At 36.6% G+C, this 19,032-nt stretch overlaps 2 protein-coding genes across 3 annotated transcripts in view; one reads left to right on the plus strand and one right to left on the minus strand.

The window, feature by feature from the left end:
- Positions 1-179: 179 nt before the first annotated feature.
- Positions 180-1,837, minus strand: LOC134670741 (intraflagellar transport protein 57 homolog). Of its 2 annotated transcripts, none has more exons than XM_063528557.1 (2): positions 1,752-1,837; positions 180-1,535 (listed from the first exon to the last, which is right to left on the minus strand). In XM_063528557.1, the coding sequence occupies exon 2, from the start codon at positions 1,521-1,523 to the stop codon at positions 396-398; it is 1,128 nt and encodes a 375-aa protein (XP_063384627.1). In that variant the 5' UTR covers positions 1,524-1,535; positions 1,752-1,837; the 3' UTR covers positions 180-395. The 2 variants fall into 2 exon arrangements, with proteins under 2 accessions (XP_063384627.1, XP_063384628.1); XM_063528558.1 differs by lacking the exon at positions 1,752-1,837 and adding an exon at positions 1,674-1,692.
- Positions 1,838-9,773: 7,936 nt separating this feature from the next.
- LOC134670746 (myosin light chain kinase, smooth muscle-like) overlaps positions 9,774-19,032 on the plus strand; it is a 45,332-nt gene continuing 36,073 nt past the window's right edge. The window contains exon 1 of the mRNA XM_063528562.1: positions 9,774-10,157. The gene's annotated coding sequence lies outside the window, so the exon portion shown is untranslated. The remainder of the gene's footprint in view (positions 10,158-19,032) is intronic.

A 19,032-nucleotide genomic window follows, 5' to 3' on the forward strand; every position in this document is an offset into this window, starting at 1 on the left:
CAATTGCAGCTATACAAAAGTGATTATTTTTATGAAAGCGTAACACCAAATACCTAAGTCAAGATAAGTTACAGTTTACAGTAAGTATACAGTATAAATAGATGCTTCATTTCAAGAATCATTACGAAGATCATGTTTAAGGTGATCAAATTCTCGATCTCGAAATGAAATCTCTAAAACAAATGCGAAAGAGTATTTTGTAACGTAAAGTTATTGTATTAAGTCATTTTTATGGTTATTTTAGTATATATGTTTTATAATACACAATAAATGCAATGTATATAATCATGAATTTTTAATTAATTTTATAATCTTGTCCTGGGTTTTGTACTAGATCAGGAATGTCAAAGTTACCTTTTATTTTCCATTACCTAAGCTTATGTATCAATTAGATTTCAGTATACTTCATTGGTCACCATTCTAGACTCCGCATTTCCTAATAAATTGTTGCTATTAGGATTTTCCTTGGTAGTCAACAACCAGAGCAGGACAATTATCTGAAAATCCAACTCTTGTATATCCTTCTTCAAATTCGCGACAGCTTTCTTTGCGCTAACCAGAGGAGAGTTATCGTTCATCGATGATCCCTTAGATTCCGTTCTTTGCTTGATATTCTCCACTTTAGCTGTCAGTTCATTCAGCATTTCTTGCCTTTCTGTGACGCCTACGCTTACTTCTTTATATTCATTAGTTACTTTACTCAGTTCATCAAGAAGCGCGCCATATTCTTTAACCAAGGGTTCGAATTGTTCATTCAAGATATTCTCTCTAGCTGCTATTTTATCCATAGCCGAACTTATGTTGCCATGTAGTTTATTGAGCTGAGTCCCGGTAGTTTTAAATCTATCAAATAGTTCATCCCTATAAGTTTTCATTTGCGCATGTCGCGCCCTCCAATCTCTACCGTCAGCAGTTATTTTCAATCTTAAAGCCGGTGCGACTCTTTCTAGCTCCAGTTTCCACGCTTCCCAATCGTGAACCTTATCCGCCACGTTACTCGATTCTTTTTCGTCTTCGCTTCCAAATTCGCCTTCAGATTCTTCGGAATAAATCGCCATTTCTTCTTCGACCTTGTCTAACGTTATTTCTGTTTCGTCTTCCACTTGATCTATGTCGTCAATAGTTTCTTCAGTATCAGTTAAGTTTATGACCGGTTGCTGCCAAGTGAAGTTTTCTTTTTTCATGGCCTCGTCAGCTAATATGTTAAGTATGTAGCTGACCTCTTCCCCGAAGCCCTGTTTAAGTTTGTGTGAAGAGAAATCTACCGTTATTTGTTTTTCTCGTAAAACTTCGATGATGTTGGCTATGGTGGAGTTGGGGTCGTCTTCCTCTTGTGGCTGTTCGAATACCTTCCCAGCCTTTCTGATGAGCCAAGCCGCGGTCGACACGAACACAAAGAACTGCTCGCCAGGGTTGGTGGAGGTGATGAAGTAGTAGCGACTCATCGGCTTCATTTTTATCTGAGGCCGTAATTCCGTGTCAATTTTTAGCAATCGCAGCTTATCCATTAGATTCAAATCCATTTTGGAACCTATCTGAAAGAAAAAAGAACATTATTAGATACTTACATATTCCCAAAATTTAATACCTTAGCATAATTGATCTCCAATATTGGGGCGACCAGCATAACGTAAGTAGCCATGCCTAAAAATAGTAGCAAACTATATACGTACTGCGTTCTACTAATACTACTTGGGCCTACTTTCCGATCTTTAGTAGGTATTCGCTAGGAAATCTACACAAAAACTGACCTGCCTTCAAAATCGCTTATATAGCTTTAGAACCAAAATAATATCAAGCACACGATGTATGAAACAATTTGACTAGTCAGTCAGTTTACACGCGGTTGCTATGACAACTGTTTGTCAACACCCTACACACCTCGGAAGTTCCAATCTACGCTACGGCAAAGAGTACAGTAAGTATAAGGAACGATACGGTACAGTTTTGATTTATTACGACTCTTCTTTCCGAACAGACTACCTGCTACCACCAAGTTACTACACAAATTGAAAAGTGTAAACAAACCTAAGTTTAAAAGGAATTATAAGTAGGTACCAAGGGTTTTAGGTACGAAGTGTCCATCGTATCAGATAATAATTTTAGGTACCACCATCACGCTCCGCGATTGTTATGCCGCTTAGGCCCACTTGTATCATTCCACTAACCCGGGGTTAAACGGTTAAACCTGGAGTTGTCATGGTTACCAGTACAATATGACACTAGGTTAACGGTTTAACCCCGGGTTAGTGGGATGGTGCAAGTGGGCCTTAGAGTCCTAGCTAAATTGGATGTCCCATACTTTCGCTATACAATGTCCAATTTAGCTAGAACCCTAAATGACTTCAACGGAGCGTGACTGTACGAATACGAAGTGTCCAATTACCTATTGCTTTTAACCTCCGAATTAATAAGATGGGTCGTAAGTAGTGATGTACCGACTATTGATTTGGCCGACTAGCCGACTAATCGGCGCTTGGATGGCCGATTAGTCGGCCGACTAGTCGGCTAGTCGGCCGGATCATTAGTTTCGTCTAAGTTCGGTTCAGATGCACTTAAAAACAACCGTTTTACTCCTTTCTATTCGTCATATTATAAATATACATGTAGTACCTAACGCTGAAAAATGAACTGAATAAAAAATCTTAAGGCTATATGTCATACGACAACCGGACAAGCAGACAAGAAAGCGACCAAGCGGTCAATAATTCAAACAAAAGTTTTCGTAAGCACCCTAAATAGGAATGTGGGTAAAATAGGTGAAAAACTTATGGTAAATATTTGCTGTATATTTCTTTTTGCCCTGTTTTTCTGTCATTTATAAAGTGCCGACTAATCGGCCATTTTTGCCGACTAGTCGCTGACTAATCGCCGACTACAAATGAGGCCGGATAGTCGGCTTTCCCGACTAGTCGGCGACTAGTCGGTACATCCCTAGTCGTAAGTTTAATCTATGTATCAGTGTTCTGTAGAATCGTAGCTCTCAAACGGATGAACCGATTTGAGTGCGGTTTTCAGTAAATATTTTTTTTGGTTCTCATAGATAGATTGTACTCTGTTGTAATTTTGGAGGCATGCAAGCCGCTGCCGCTATCTACTTGTTCAACCGATTATCTCAATAAAGAAATTCTCTTTTTCATTTTAAGAGAGTCCTTTTGCGTCCTCAGTTGAAATCGGAGCCCAGTTGGCGATTTCAACTATTATTTAGGTATCTGCTCCGAACAGTCGAAATAATGTGATAGAATACATACCTAACTAAATTGCTACGAAGTCCTTAGTCCTATAATAAATGATAATACCTACATAGTAGGTAGGTACCTAATACTTTATATCAGCGGTCGGCAACCTTTTAGCAGCCAAGGGCCACATAGCAGTTAACGGAGGTGACTTTACGAGACATTGTCGTTTGTCACTATTACATACAAAATAGCCAAGGCGGCTCTCGGGCCGCAAGTGACAGGTTCACGAGCCGCCTGCGGCCCGCGGGCCGCAGGTTGCCGACCGCTGCTTTATATGTTACCAACCCCTGGCTGGTTAATTAATTGTGACTAATTTAGGCGTGTTACTCATTACCCCCGAAGGCCTGGGAAGCGATCGCCCGCTTTTGGCACGGTTCAGACATTAATTACTGTTCCATCACACGCGGGCAAAATTAAAAACAATGGGATAATTATAGCTACTTTGCATTCCTTGGCAACGGCGTTGCAGGGATCAGGGATATAAAAATAAGTGTGTTGTGTTTAACAACATTGCATGTTGTACCTAGGTACTATATATTAGGTAGGTATGTACCTACCTATAATACATATAATATCTTAGCTACACTCATCTTTTAAATAGAAGTGAGGCGGTCACTGCAAAAATATTAACTCAAAAAAAATCAAATTACATACTACGCGCTGATCTGGTAGTGCAGCCCGCCATCTCTATATTTTGTCTAAAAATCCACTTTTTAATGTATGAAGAACCTAAACTAAGACAAAGCTACCAGTTAAAGTAATGAACCGTATCATAATCCAATATAGTTACTTCCTGAGTTTTCCTTTTGCTTTTTATTGATTAAGGATAAAATTGGATTCCCCCTTTTTTGAAAATTGTCAGCTCCCCCTAGGAACCGTTTGGACAGAGGAGTAAATTTTTTTAAAAAGGTTTAGTCTGCTTTAAGCTTTGCTACAGAATGACAATATGTGACACAATTCTTGATGTTTCATGTAGACAATTGTATGTTTACCTACAAGCATATTTCTTTTATTTAGCAAGCTCCGTGAGTCATTAGGCACGACCAAACACGTATGAATACTTAACGGTCCGCTGTGCTGGTTTTTGCTCCTTATGAGTCAGCTTCTAGGCTTTTAGCACAGTCCAGGCGCATAATACAGCACTTTGACTTCATACTAATTTACTTAATACAAAAAAAATACAATAAAAAAAAAACTTTATTTCATAAAATGTACAAAGATTATGATCTAAGGGATGGTGCCTCCCGGTAAGCAAATTGTTGCCTGTGTTGGGAGACACCTATCTTCCTTAGGTATGTAGTTAAATCATCATCATCAAATGACAGCTTTCAGTCGCCCACTGCGGAGCATAGGCCTCTCTTTGTGTACGCCACTTATCCCGGTCCTGGACTAGTCTCATCCATAAGTGCCCCGCGATTTTTAAAATGTCATCCACCCAACGAGCTAACACTACTAAATATCTTTAAGAAAGTTCCTTCAGTACTGAGACTGAGACCGAAAAACAACTCAACCCTTCTACCCTCTATCTATAGTCTGTAACTAAACTGAACGTAAAGTAATTACTCAAACTCAAACCCGATAATATTTAGGTCATACATAATGGAGCAACTTTTACTATGTGACGCGAAAAATTTGTCTCTCCCATAGGAAATTTCAACATCAGAGTAGCACAATGTATGAAATAGCCAAATGTTTTTAGCTAGTTAAGACACTGGATATTCCTTAATTACGCACTTAAAAGCTGAAAGGTTCAAACTTAATGTCTGGTGATTTTAAACGGGCATACTGTATGTAAATGTTTGATCGATACCTATAGCCTTATTTTGGGGTTTTATATATACCTAGGTATTTTTATCTTTAAATACCTTTATCTGAGGGTGTTCAGCCGTCTCCTACCTTACCTATTATCATCATCATCATCATCATATTCACAATCGCATAGGTGGGCGATAAAAGGCTATAGCTATCTTCGAGTAAATACGCCACCTTTCCGTTAACCTATGCGATTATGAATTGTGAAAGTATCTACTATGGATATAGTGGTTTTTGGATATGGATAACGTGAGTGACTAAAGAAACCTTTCCGACCCAGCAACCATCGGTTTTAAAAGCAATAAGTATGCCCCACCTACTGTTAGGTACCTTTTAGTCAACCAAGTCAAGGATTTGATTACTAAATTGAATATTTAAGGCACTTGATATTACATGGCGACATGGCAGACCGCATAAAAAGTTTACGATCTACATTCTATCTACCTCATTACGAGACATGCAAACATGGTTGTACCTATACCGGCCGCTTTAGGGTCCGGTCTCCTTATCTCAAGTGAAAACTCAATTTTATAAAAATATCAGTAAATAAATCACCACCAGTGCTGGAAGCAGGTTTGGTTTACAAGGGAATAAGGATGAAGCGGCATCGGCATTGAACCTTTAAGTCTCAGGAGAATTTGCTACCTTGTATGTGTTCCATCGCTTTGCTTGTATGTGTGCTCTGATGAATTATTTGACATGATACCAACAGTCGCTTTCCATCACCGCATCGCTCGTCGTCGGTCACACCCTAAGACCAGAACCTAATAAATCGTCGTGTAATGTGCGGTTTAAGAGGAATTTCCTCCCACGGACGCTCCGGCTGTGGAATGAGTGCTGAGGTTTTCTCGAGGGGCTACAACGGTATGAGGTACTTCACAAAGGAGGGTCCTTTTAAAAGGTCGGCAACGCGCATGTAACACCTCTGGAGTTACAAGCGTCCCTAGGCTACGGTGACTGTTTACTATCAGGCGGGCCCAAAAGTAAGAAGTTAAATTAACTTAAGACAAAATTTGTCCTAATAGAAAATCCGGAGCTGATTGGTCTTCCCTTTTCTTCATGAGCCGAAGTGAAGGTACTCAACTAGCTAAATAATTAGGCAAGCCGATGGGAATCGAGTTATATGGGCTCTCCGCCACTAATGCACACCCAGCCAGGCGTGGCGCACTCCGCGATTTCGTCGCTTTGCTACAGGTACCTAGCTAAAAGTACATCCGTTCCACCCCAATTTTGGGGAAAGCCATAAGCCGCGCGTGGCACTGTCGCCACCTAGCGGCCATATCTGAGGGCCTACCGCGAACCACGTTCGAAGTGTTGCCTCCCTGTCAACCTTACGGACAAATTTACAAGTGCGATAGAGAGGCAACACGTCGAACGTGGTTCGCGGTAAGCCCTCTGTGCTCCGGCCTAGCCAAGGTTACAATCGCTATCGCTCCGATAACGAAAAGCATTATGTCTCTCTATCACTCTTCCATATTAGTGGGACAGTGACAGTTGCGTTTCGATCGCTACGGAGCGTAAGCGATCGGCATCTTGGCTACGCGGCCTGATCGTAACAGACGCGTTTTGTTAGAGAGTGAGTTTTCTGTACCTAGTACTATTATTTATTCTGTGACCCAGCTGCAAAAATGCATTGACACTTTTTGAATGAAATCCAGTTGTAATGTGTCCATGCAATATTACAGCTCGCTGTACACCAGGGCCGTCTGAGACTATGTTGGGGCCCCAGGGCCCATAAGAATTTGGGGCCCTTTTGGAAAGTAAAGAAAGCTAATTAAACTAACATTTTTCTACTGATCTTCTATTTATTATGGGTAATTAAATGTTCTGCTACTGTCTGTCCTTGGGGCTCCCCTGAGGATGGGGGCCCTGGACACGGGCCCCGTGTGCCCTTATGGTAAAGACGGTACTAGGTACACGGAGGTCACTTCCCGCCATAACGTGGGCTTCGCGAATTGCAACTGCACCGACGGAACCTCGCGTGCGCAGTTTTATGTGGGTATAATTAATTCGGCCTAGGCAATGTTGAGTTATCTTTTACTAGAAGGCCGAGTGACTAATCTTTGTGACACACAGACGGACTGATTGGCGAACATATTGCGATTATAAGTACCTACATTAACTTTGTACATAAGACCTTGCAAAGAGAAATAGACTGACTATAGTGGCCCTGCGAGCTGTAGACCTCGCGCGGGTAGTTTAAACTGAGTACATGTAGGTACCTATTACATGTAGCTACGCCATTTTCAAAAAAATATCCAAAATCTAATCGACAAAAAAATATACATATTTTAATATTGAATCTGGTTACAAAATTCATGAGAATCGGTTAAGAACCTGTAGAGGAGAACATTTTTGCCCAAGCTGATACGGAGACCTTCGCTAACGCTCTACCAATTATCAATAGTGCGTATTCATTTTTTCTCATAGAACAGACTCAGTTGCCGGATCATTTTATAGCAATTAGCAATAGACCAGAGCGGCATTTTTAAACAAAAAAAAACAGTTTTTTTTAATACTACAGGACAATTTAAATAGGGTAATAAACACTTATTGACGAAAGCGACAGTCTAATTGATAGTTTAACACTCCACTCGTCCGGAGTCCGGATTCCAGTACATCGTACGTTCCTCGACGGTTCATACTTCGTTAAAAAACTTATTGCATAACTTGCATTTTTTTTTCGGTATATGTACCTAATATGGGCCTTGATGCCTGAATTAAATGTTAAAAATAAAATAAATAAATAAAAATAACAAGAAGACCGTAACGTAATTTGTGTTTTGTACAATAAAGAGTTTAATACATAATACAATGTCCATCTTTTTGCTCGTTTTGCCATCCAGCGCCGCCGTGTGTAGCGCCGGAGACACACCCGACGACGGTTCACCTTGCCACGCAGCGGAGCGCTATTTTAGGACGCCGGCTCAAACAAAATTCTACAAAAGACTTGATGATAAGACACACAAGACACAAGTAAGTACGACTAATAATTACTTACTTAGATTTTTTTACATTAACTTGAATTTTAAATATTTTTGAAGTGAAAACTTCTTTGGCGGCGCTGGGCACTTTTTTGAGGTGGGGAAAAAATGATAAACTCGATTCAGCGTAACGCGTAACGTAACGCTGACGTCATGTGAACTTTAGTCATAACTTGGTCATAACGTATCATAATCAGGTCAATTATTTAAAACTAGACTTTTATATTAAGCAATAAAGCTCAATGTTCTAATCTTGTACGGGCTGAAATAGGCCGAGGATCTCACAGTTACATTCTAACTTTATATCACTCAAATATAATTCAATAACAAAGTGAACTATAGTACTGGTGAATAAAACTCAAATTATCATGACCAAATATATTTAGATGCGAGGTCGAATTTTAAACAATTAACGCTACAAATTTAAGCTCACTGGCCAGCAATTTCGGAACTAAAGTTTTTCAATAGAAAGGAGGATGGGTCAAATAGACATAGTGCTGCAGACATTTTGGACTAGTCATTGAGTTTTCACTTCTGTCGGCACTCCCGGAGTGCAACCCTTTTTTTTTGTTTTCTTTATGTAGGTTTTCCTACAGAGTGCATTAATGAAGGGTTGATGGTAGTTTCCTAATTTGACTAATTACTTAGACTGACAGAGGTATAAAATGAAACACTGTCATTATGGTCATTATCACAAATAATTAATATAATTAGGCATCAGGACCATTGTCGCCAATTGAACATAGAATGCCGTGGAGTCATTGTATAGTTGTACTATTACTTATTCTGTGTCATTGTTATACTTTACTCGTAGTTCCTACTATAATCACACTCGTAAAACGTTCATATTCCTATATATTATATGGATAAATGATTATATTATTTTTATATCATTTTGAACCATTTTCATTCCTTGATATCTATGTGTTAAAATTGATAAATATGAAACGGTGTCGTCACGCCATCTAGCTGACAATAGGCTAAAGGGGTGTGCGCCATCTATCCGAGAATGACTTTTTCTTGATTTCCGAGGCACGTTTTTTTCTTACACTTTATTCATCTTAAGTATACGAAGTTACATATATATATGTCTTTGCTTTTACTCAAAGGTCGAGACTCTACTATATATGGATCATGAACACAAATAAGAGGACCTACCATTAAAAAAAGCGTTAAGCATTTTAGTGTAATACCTAGTTTACATTATGGTTATCAGTTGATTAACGAAAATAAATCCTAAATTAAATAACAGTTGTATACGATTAACTGTGCCAAAAAGTATAAGGAGGTTTTTTTTTAATTAAGTATCTCTACAATCTACCAAAACTTTCTAAGAACTTCTAAATATCTAACTTTAATTTCTCTGCGATATATATATACCTAATAAAGGATCTGTCCTTAAATTTCAAAGTGCATTTGAGTATAGATTGTAATCATAATCAGTTAAAAAATGCCTAATCGAACTCATCGAACAGGACCTGATAGATCAAATTAAGTTATTACTTTGCCTCTAGCCGGCACCTATATTACCCACTTACAAGCATTAAACATATTGGCTGAGTATTACGCATACACAGGTATGTAATTAACTTCAATTTAAATGATTATTGCCGTTTGAATGATGCTAAATTTAGTCTCAATTAGGTATTGACTCAACCGGAGGGTTCCCATATTATAAATGAGGAATAAACATTATTAAATCATGCAACTAATTTAGTTTTATTTTATGGTTCAAAGTATTCTGTCGTGACCAATCTGATGGACATTCAATTAAATTATTAATGCTCTAATGTTGGGTGGTCTCAAGTTATTTGTCCTAACGTATCATATACAACTCCAGACATTTTCTGATGTGGAATAAAAAAGGTTCTCAATAAAGAACTGTTTTATCTCGTATTACTGGCACCGATAAATTTAGAAACGGCGGCGACCATCGAGTCGCAGTCGCGACTGAGCTCTCGCGCCGGCCACAGACGCGCATCGTTTTAAATTTAGAATTTATTGTTTTCTTTTTGTTTTTTTTTCGGGAGTGCGTTACGAAACTTGTGCCAGTGTTTTTTGTGGAACAAAGTTTTATTTTTTTCCCTGTGCTCTGGGATGTGCATGTGCTAATTTGACAGCGGTAAGTTTTTAAAAGTAAAATACTTTTTAAAGTTGACACCTTTTGTAAAATTAAATTTTACGGAAACTATTATAATAACATAAGATACGAATTGTTATTGTTATTGGTTCAAAGCGACTGGCTTGAAAATTACTGAGCTTGCCTTTTAGGTAGGGCCCTACGTTTAATGTCCTTTTATAATGGAGGACGTATGTAATCGACCTCGATAGTGTTTAATTTAGAACCGTGTTTTAAAGAGACTGCGTTTCTTATTTTTACTGGTGTCGGATGATTCGCATTTTCTGCACTAGGTCGTCAGGGAAAGCTCTCACCTCGTCAGCGATGGTCAAAGCAACTTTTAGGCTAGGTTCAGATGGTCGCGCAGCGATCAACAGGTGCTTGCACACTTACCTATTAAGTTTTTACCTTACCTACTTAAGTAAGTTAGACCGTAAAAAGTCTGCAGCGATTTTGATAGCACACGCAGTGCAAGTGTCATTTTAAACGTCAAACTTCTATCAAAATTATGACGTATAAATAATACTTACACTGCGTGGGCTATCAAATCCGCTGCAGACTTTTATTGGTGCGACTATACCTACTTAAACTAGGTATTTAACTTAACACATTACAATTCGAATATAAATAGTTATTTACAACGGAATGCGAAACTGGTACCTATAAAATATATTATTGCAAAACATCCTTGGAGAAACTTTTTCTGCTCTTAATCCTTAAACAACTTACCTTTCTACTTTTCACTTAAGTAAGTAGGTATCATTGCTCTTAAGACTCTTAAGCAACTTTCGAACACCTCAAATATCGCAATTTTATCGATAAAAGTAATCTTTAAATATAGCTTAAATTAATTTAATTCGACTTCATCTTCTAGTTAATTAAATTGAATACCCATATGGATAGTTTATTTCTTAAAATTATTAGACACCAAAATCTCGACTTTAACTCTTCATTAACCTTTTCAACATACATACATACAATATTTTTCATAAATAAATACAATTTTCAATCAATGAGATTTTTGCTGAAAGAATATTTAACACCTTTTTTTAATATATATATAAATTATATTGTTGTTGTAGGTTACACATTACACCTTGCATTGAAGGGTTATTGACCATTTGTATCAATAAACATTAATTATACAACATTCATACAACATAATACAGCAAACAACTAACACAACATTCATCTGTATGGATATATGGATAAAGTTAAGTCGTTTCTTATCTAGGTACTTATACTACCTACAGTGTAAACTCTTTATAACGTCTCTCGATTTAACGACAAACTCCTTAAAACGTCGAATTTGCTTGACTTTGGTTGGTTTACCTTGATTTCTATACAGTAATACACCCTATATAGCGTCAACCTCACTCTATTTAACGACAATAATACGGCATAATACATCATTAAGAAGTACTTTCTAAGTTGCCGAAATTGATAAAAACTGCAGCTGTGTACGTTTTTTTGTTTGCTGTTTTGTTGTTTTATTATCTAGCACGTGTTTACTTCGACTGACGTATCGGAGATTCGAAGAATTTTTTTCTTTTGTTTTGTATGATCAACTTGCACATGTTTACCTCGGTCGCTAAACTTTTGACAAGTATGAATTGAATGTTCTTCTTGTGCAAAATGTGTCCTAAGTATATTATAAACAGATATATTAGAATATTTAGAATAGTAAGATGTCCTTTTTATTTCCCTCCATTTAACAACCACTCTCTATAACGTCGAAAAATGCCCAGTCCCTTCAATGGCGTTATATAGAGTTTACACTGTATATCATATCATACTATGTTTCTTCTAAACTGAAGAACATGTATTTTATCCACGCAAGCATAATGCTTGCGTGGGCCGGAAACATCTTTCGAAAACGTACCGTAGGAGTTTATTAGGAGTACTCGGACTTATATCTGTCCATATCACGTCCGAGTACTCCTAATAGGTACTTACTTACGTCCGTTACGCCCGTAATTAGTTTTGAATAATAAGTATGATACTTATACTTCGTTTTTTTTAGCATTAGAAATTAGGTAAACAATCTTGATGTGTCTTTTAATTGACAAACACATTTTAAAAATAAGTTACGGCAAATATGTAACAATTATGAATCTAATACGATCATTTATATTCTTCGGCTTTCATAAGTAATAGTTTTTGATTATTAAAAAGCGTTTTTCAATTAAAGGACATGTCAAGCTCGCTTACCTTCTTGCAAGTTCTTTCTAATGCTAAAAAAAACGAACTATACGTATTTGTTCGAAACTAATTTATTACTTGAATACTTTACTAATTCAAGTTACCTAGAAGGAATGTATTTAGGTCATTTGAATGGTGAAAGAATTTATTACTAGCCCTATTGAGATAAATCTCTGTTATTATATTGCACAAGGTCACACAATTGAAATTACATTTGTAAACGTATGGCTGTGCCTATTATTGTTTTCGTGAAGAATGCGAGCGGCGGATCATGAAGTGGCTATTGTTTAGAAACCACATGTACCGTCAGCAGCCGTGTTCGTGTTGCTTTAAGATAATTGTTTAGCTTTATGTTTATAATGTTCAGCAACAACAAACATCTATTGTCATTTGGAGAGATTAACTTCACTAGGTTAAATTTAAATTTTTCGATTAACAACCTCTGAATGCTCGAACGCCGGGATGAGAGTTACCTACGAGAAAAAATAGATAACAATAAATCTTCTCATCATCATCATCATCAGCCTACTGTCGTCCACTACACTGTTGGACATAGGCCTCTCCTATTGCACGCCATTGAGCACGATTTGCCGTAACTCTGATCCAGCTCTTGCCAGCCGCCTTGCGAAGGTCATCGCTCCATCTAGTCTGCGGGCGTCCTACGCTACAAATCTTCTAAATAAATAAAATAAAATAAATCTTCTAAATTCTAGTAATTATTTCTTTGGTCAGTCATATTTTAATACCTATGGCGGTCAGGTCTTAAATTATTAATGCACTTATGTAACAAGATTAATTGTGTAATGGGTAATTATTTCTGAAATACTTCATAAAATAAAGTTTAGGTACATCTTATAACAATGTCACACAGACATTTTGGTATCTTATTAAATACATGCAAATGAAATGTGTAAGAACCCCTGTCCTTACAATCTTAGTTATAGAGCCAATAAAGAACTGATAACGTTCTATCCGAATTTATCACCAATCTATTTTGCCGTTTATGTGACTGATAAGGTGGAATTTTTTCCAATACCGTGAAGATACGCCGTAGGTAGTATGGCAGGAAAGTCTTTTGCATTTGGAGAATGTATTTTTATTATGTTTTTATATTATGATCTAAGGTTTTATTCAGAGTCTATCTGTATTTAATATAACTAGGTATATAGGTACCTAAGACTAACTAAAATTTACATCAAATTGCAATGCGTTAAATACAATACCGTCTTTACCTTAGGGCACACAGGGCCCCCATCCTTAGAGGGCCCCGAAGGACAGACAGTAACGGTATATTTGACTATCCGTATAAATAGAAGATCATAATTAGTGTCCGACCGAAACATGTTTTTTTGCCGAAACCGAAACCGAAACCGAATGTTCGGCTTTGGCTCTAGTTTCGGCCGAAACCGAAACCGAAACCGAAACTTTTGTAGACTTGATAAAATCGTTGAAAAAATGTCATAAAACCGCTTTTACGTACACATATTATGGGGCTGTCGAGACCCAATGTCCTTGAAATTGATGTTACTTAAGCAGTTTTTTTAAGAAAATTACTAAGACCAAGATAATTCTGCAACGATTTTGAGTGAAGTGTTAAGTTGAAGTGTTATTTTAAACGTCAAAACTTCTATGAAATTATGACGTATCAATAACATTTGCACTAGTTGCACTGCAGAATTTTCTTGGTCTAACTCTATTCAGTCACTATTAGTCAAGCTAACATGTAGATACAGGGTCAACCAAAAAAGCGAGCACAGCGAGCGCGAAATTTTTTGTTAACAATATCGCAAGGCCAGGTACCGATCTTCACCTGGGCCTAAAAGTCCGAAGTGCCTCAGTGAGGCGAACTTTCATGCGAAGTCAAAGCCGTGCTTCAGGCTTCAGGATAAGTAGTTGAGCACAGACTCCAACCAATGTCCAATGTATTAAAAAGCGAGACCGCAGTTTCGTCGACGTTCGACGAAGCAAAAGTTTTTCGGAACTTATATACCTACGAAATATCATTTGATATTTACTATTTGCTTTTCGGTGAAGGAAAAACATCGTGAGGAAAAATTCCGGGATTACGCGAGGAAGATGATGAGTTTTCTTATTATTCTCTTGCCCAGGGCCCAGTAACATGCGACAGTGCTATCTCATTCACTCCGATGCAATTAGACAGTGTATGCGTTATAGGTATTGACAGCCTCTTAAGACTGCGTCGGCCATCCAGAGGCGCCCTCATTAGTGGAATAGTGTTTTATAATAAACCAATTAACTTCTATACCTATACATGAATCAGTATATGTAGATATTAATATTGTTGTCCTACTTATTCCCCAACTTTTGGTCTTTGTCCGAAGTACCATTTCGTAAGTTTCGGCCCGGCCGAAAGGTTCGGCCGTTTTTGGCCGAAACCGAAACTACAGCCGAAACATGATTTTTTGGCCGAAACTGGCCGAAACCGAAACCGAAACCGAACCTTCGGTCGGACACTAATCATAATAGAAAAATTATAGTTTACTTAATTTGCTTTCTTTACTTCCCAAATTCTTGACAGCCCAAAGACGCCGTTTAAGACGGCATTGGATTGAATAAATATTAGAAATCTTTCTATAACAACCTGTCTGCAATTTTTTTTGCTTGCAAAGTATTTTTTGCTGAAATAGGTAGGTTAGTGGGTATCCAAGCGAAACGGAAGAAATTAATGGCACTTTTAAAATATGCAAAAAGCCTATTATGCATTATCAGTAAAGGCCTCGAAAAGACACGAGTTGATAGAAATGCAGCAACGTGTAGTGTCGCCGACGATTTCGTAATTAGAAATTTGATATCCGATGTTACACAATTGTGGGAAGTAGGTATATTTTATTTGGATCCTGTTATTTCTCTATATTTGAATTCAACATTTAGAATGCAAAAGTAATCGTTTATTTGTTCCATAATGCAATGCAACGTATTATTATATTAAATTTCAGAATTAATTTAACTCAAAACCGAGTACGTAAGATTTTACTATTGACTCTATTTAGAATTAATATTTAACCTTAATATTGTATATAAATTTCAGCTTTGTTTATTTTATAGGTAATACAAAATAATTAAATAATGACTGATTTTCAAGACCGAAGTGATCCCATAAGTGTTCCGTGAATAAAGTTTTGCACGGAACACTAAAAATTATTGAGAATTCTAGGAGAACTTTTTTTTTCTTAACATGCAACAGGGGGCCGTTTTTGAATTTCGATCGCTCGACTTCGTCACTCGAAAGTCGGTGGAAAACGGGGAAATGCTAATTTTTGAAATACGAGCGATCAAAATTTGGAATCTAGTGGTATTAACCACTCGATTTCAATTCTATTAGTAGAATTTAAGTGCCTAATATTGGAGATATTATTTAACGAAATGCACGAAATCGAGTGGTCGAAATTCAAAAATCGACCGCAGGTCGTTATTTTCCTAACTTCACATATAAACTGTTGTAGGAAATTCACTACACAATATTTTAATGGACACCACAATACCAAAATACACATTGCCCGCCCACGACCTACCATCTAACATCCCGGGAAAGTAATTAATGATCCTTGTAAGCCTTTTTATCTTGCGCCCTATCCCTTCATTTACATAAAGTCGGGCTTTAAGTGCTTTTTTACACATTCTCTACTAGACCCTGGATTTATTTTTAAAACAGGTTTAATTCCTCTTGATTAGTATAACATAAGAAAAATGGGTGTTGGTGTCTGTTTTAGGTAATGTTAATATGTACCGTTAAGTAGCTCTAGCTCTACGTATGCCAGAAAGAATAAGTACAATTAATTAGGTAAACACCTAAATGACCATATGTGTAACTTATAAGTGGTAGGTAAATCTATAAGAGTTGGCGCGAGATTTATAGTGAACTAACAACATTTTTGTGAATATAACGACCATTTTAAGAAAAATATTTAATAAAATTCAGTTAAGTCGATATTAGTCTCACAGCTGCATACATTTCTTGGCAAATGTACAAAATTGGATGAAAAATAATCCTGGAACCTGTTGTGAAATTTTATTATAACAAAAATGCTCTTTACACAAAGAAGCTAAATATTATAAACAAAGCTGTATTAGCGAATAGCGAAATAATAGTGATTAAGGTATACTTTTAGGCAACACTAGCCAAATCATTAATTTCAAAACGGCCAGGAATACACCAAATAAAAATAAAATGCCTACTTCCGCATAGCGGCCGGGAACGATATAATTAGTACCCGCTTCCGTCACCTTATCAAGATGAATTGTCGCGAAGACAGGCCGAGAAATGGGCGCTAAGAAATTTTAGACGATTGCATTGAAAACCATCAGCTATGGCTCGCCATATTTTTGGTGTAGGTATTCCCATTTATACCCGCCCCACGTGGCCGCTGCCTGTTATTTTATAAAGATTACCTATTTATACTTAGCATTATTAAGTTATTCTACCTTTATCTACCTGAATAACACGCTTAGTTAGTAGGTATTTGCTGGTTAAGTCACTAATTGTTTTCTACGACTTTTAACAATTACAAGGTTGACGACCTTAGGTATTAGGTATACGTACAAGAATTTATATTTACAAGACTTTACTGACATCGTTAAACACTTACATATACATATTAGCATGTCGCGCAGTCTTATAGCCACAGAACCCTTTTTGATAGATATTTAGTAGTACAAAGTAGTAAACCACTTTATTGCACAAAAAAGAATACAAAACGGGAAAAAACACTCAACAAAGGCGAACTTATCCCTACCTTTGAACAAGTGAGGGAGAATTGGAGACGGTAGACATCCATACCTAGTGATATTTCGTTTGGACTAGCCGTTTTTCTACACATCAATTACAATATAATCTATGTCGATATGACTCGCAGCCAACTATTTACAGATATGGTATCTCCTTTTAAGGCCCCGGCTTTTTTGAGCAGGTATCTATGCTGTTCGGTCGTTTGTCTTTTTTGTACCCATTGGGAAAGAAAGGGGACAAGTTATGAGGTGCCCAAAAGTGGATATCGCTTTCTAGGAGTAAGATTGTAAGTTTTATATATTTATGTAGTTATTTGTGTTTTACACTTTAGCCTATAGCGAAGAAATTAAAGTAGGTAGGCAAGTTTCTTGCCGATATACTCATAGGTATTCTTAGTAAGTACATAGTACAGTATTAATGTAGGTACTTATTACTGCATCAAATAACATCCCCGTTACAAAAGAAAAAAGTTTACATTTAGTGCGCTACGCACGGCCATTTTAAATTAGAAATTAGGTAAAAAGTGCATAAATAAAAAATGCTCGACAGCATGCAACTTTTCAGAATTATGTCAGATATAGATAAGCTTCTATGTAACACAAAACATTATTTTTTTACGCTTTATTCCCACAAAACATAAGTCAATTACTTTTGCCACATTTCGACGGATCTAAAACCATCCAGTCGGTAAAACTTGATACTTGACGGAACCGAAAGAACATACATAACACAGATATATAAAACAAGTGTGTATGTCGGGTTTATGTGTAAACGGGTTTGGAAAGTTGTGTCAATGACCCGAACCGGTGTGGTGACAGCATTTCGGACGTCTGGCCGCGAACTTCGAAAATCGAAATTCGTGTAGCGCATCTCGGTGTCTCTAGTTACTCTAACTAGTAAGAGAAACATAATTATGAATGATATAGATGTTTATACATTTGCTACAGGCCTGTCTGCAATAACGAAGTTGAATCGAGACAATTCCACATTAAAAATGTTTTTCTCTTTATGTCATCTCAAATTCAAGCCTTCACTTTCGCTCTCATGTTTGAACGAATGTAAACTGTCATTTAATTTAATGACAGACAACCTACTACTTTCGTAGCCTTGTGTTTTACGGTTACGGTGAAGCAAAACAACTATGGTTAGTTATGATTTTTAGAGTTTTCGTATAAATAAAATTGTAGTTTTATAATTAAATTTTTACACATTAATTAATCAATGACAAATGCCATGAAATACGCATATGAAAATTAGACTATATTTGCAAGGGCAGACTAATAGCCAAAACATTAAAAAAAAGTTTATTAAGTTGGCTCGATAGAAAAAAACCACGAAAGTATGTCTAATTTATTTCAAAGAAACTATCTATGTGTAACATATTGAATATAAAATAACGTATTATGTCTCCAAATACCCATGTCTAATTTAATTTGTTTTCAATTGTATATTGTTACCCAGTATAATTTTAGTAAGCAAAATACCAAGTACATAATATAGCCGAGAGATCTGACGAGCAAATTTTAATAAGTAAATACACTCTACTAAAATATTTTACCAAATTATTACCATATGTTTATTTTAGTAGAGAGTTAATTGAGATAGAAGATAAAACAATATCTCTTAATTCATCACGGGTGAAAACAACCAATTGTTAACTTGGGAAAAGCTTTATTAAATTTTAAGCGTAGACAATAGAAGTAAAAGCTTAATAGTTGCAATTAATTAAGTATTTATGTACCTCCTGTTATAATTATATCTCTTATGCAATGTGATATTAATTATAGTGGGTGGTAATCACCTGAATCAAACAATGCTCAAAAATGCCATTATATGTAAATTATCTACACTCATCTTTCTAACCGTAAGCACCTAAGCAGGTTAAATATCCAAAATATAAAAAAAAAATTGTAACAGTACAAATGACTA

Source organism: Cydia fagiglandana, chromosome 14, assembly GCF_963556715.1.
Source record: "Cydia fagiglandana chromosome 14, ilCydFagi1.1, whole genome shotgun sequence".
Taxonomy (NCBI): Eukaryota; Metazoa; Arthropoda; class Insecta; order Lepidoptera; family Tortricidae; genus Cydia; species Cydia fagiglandana.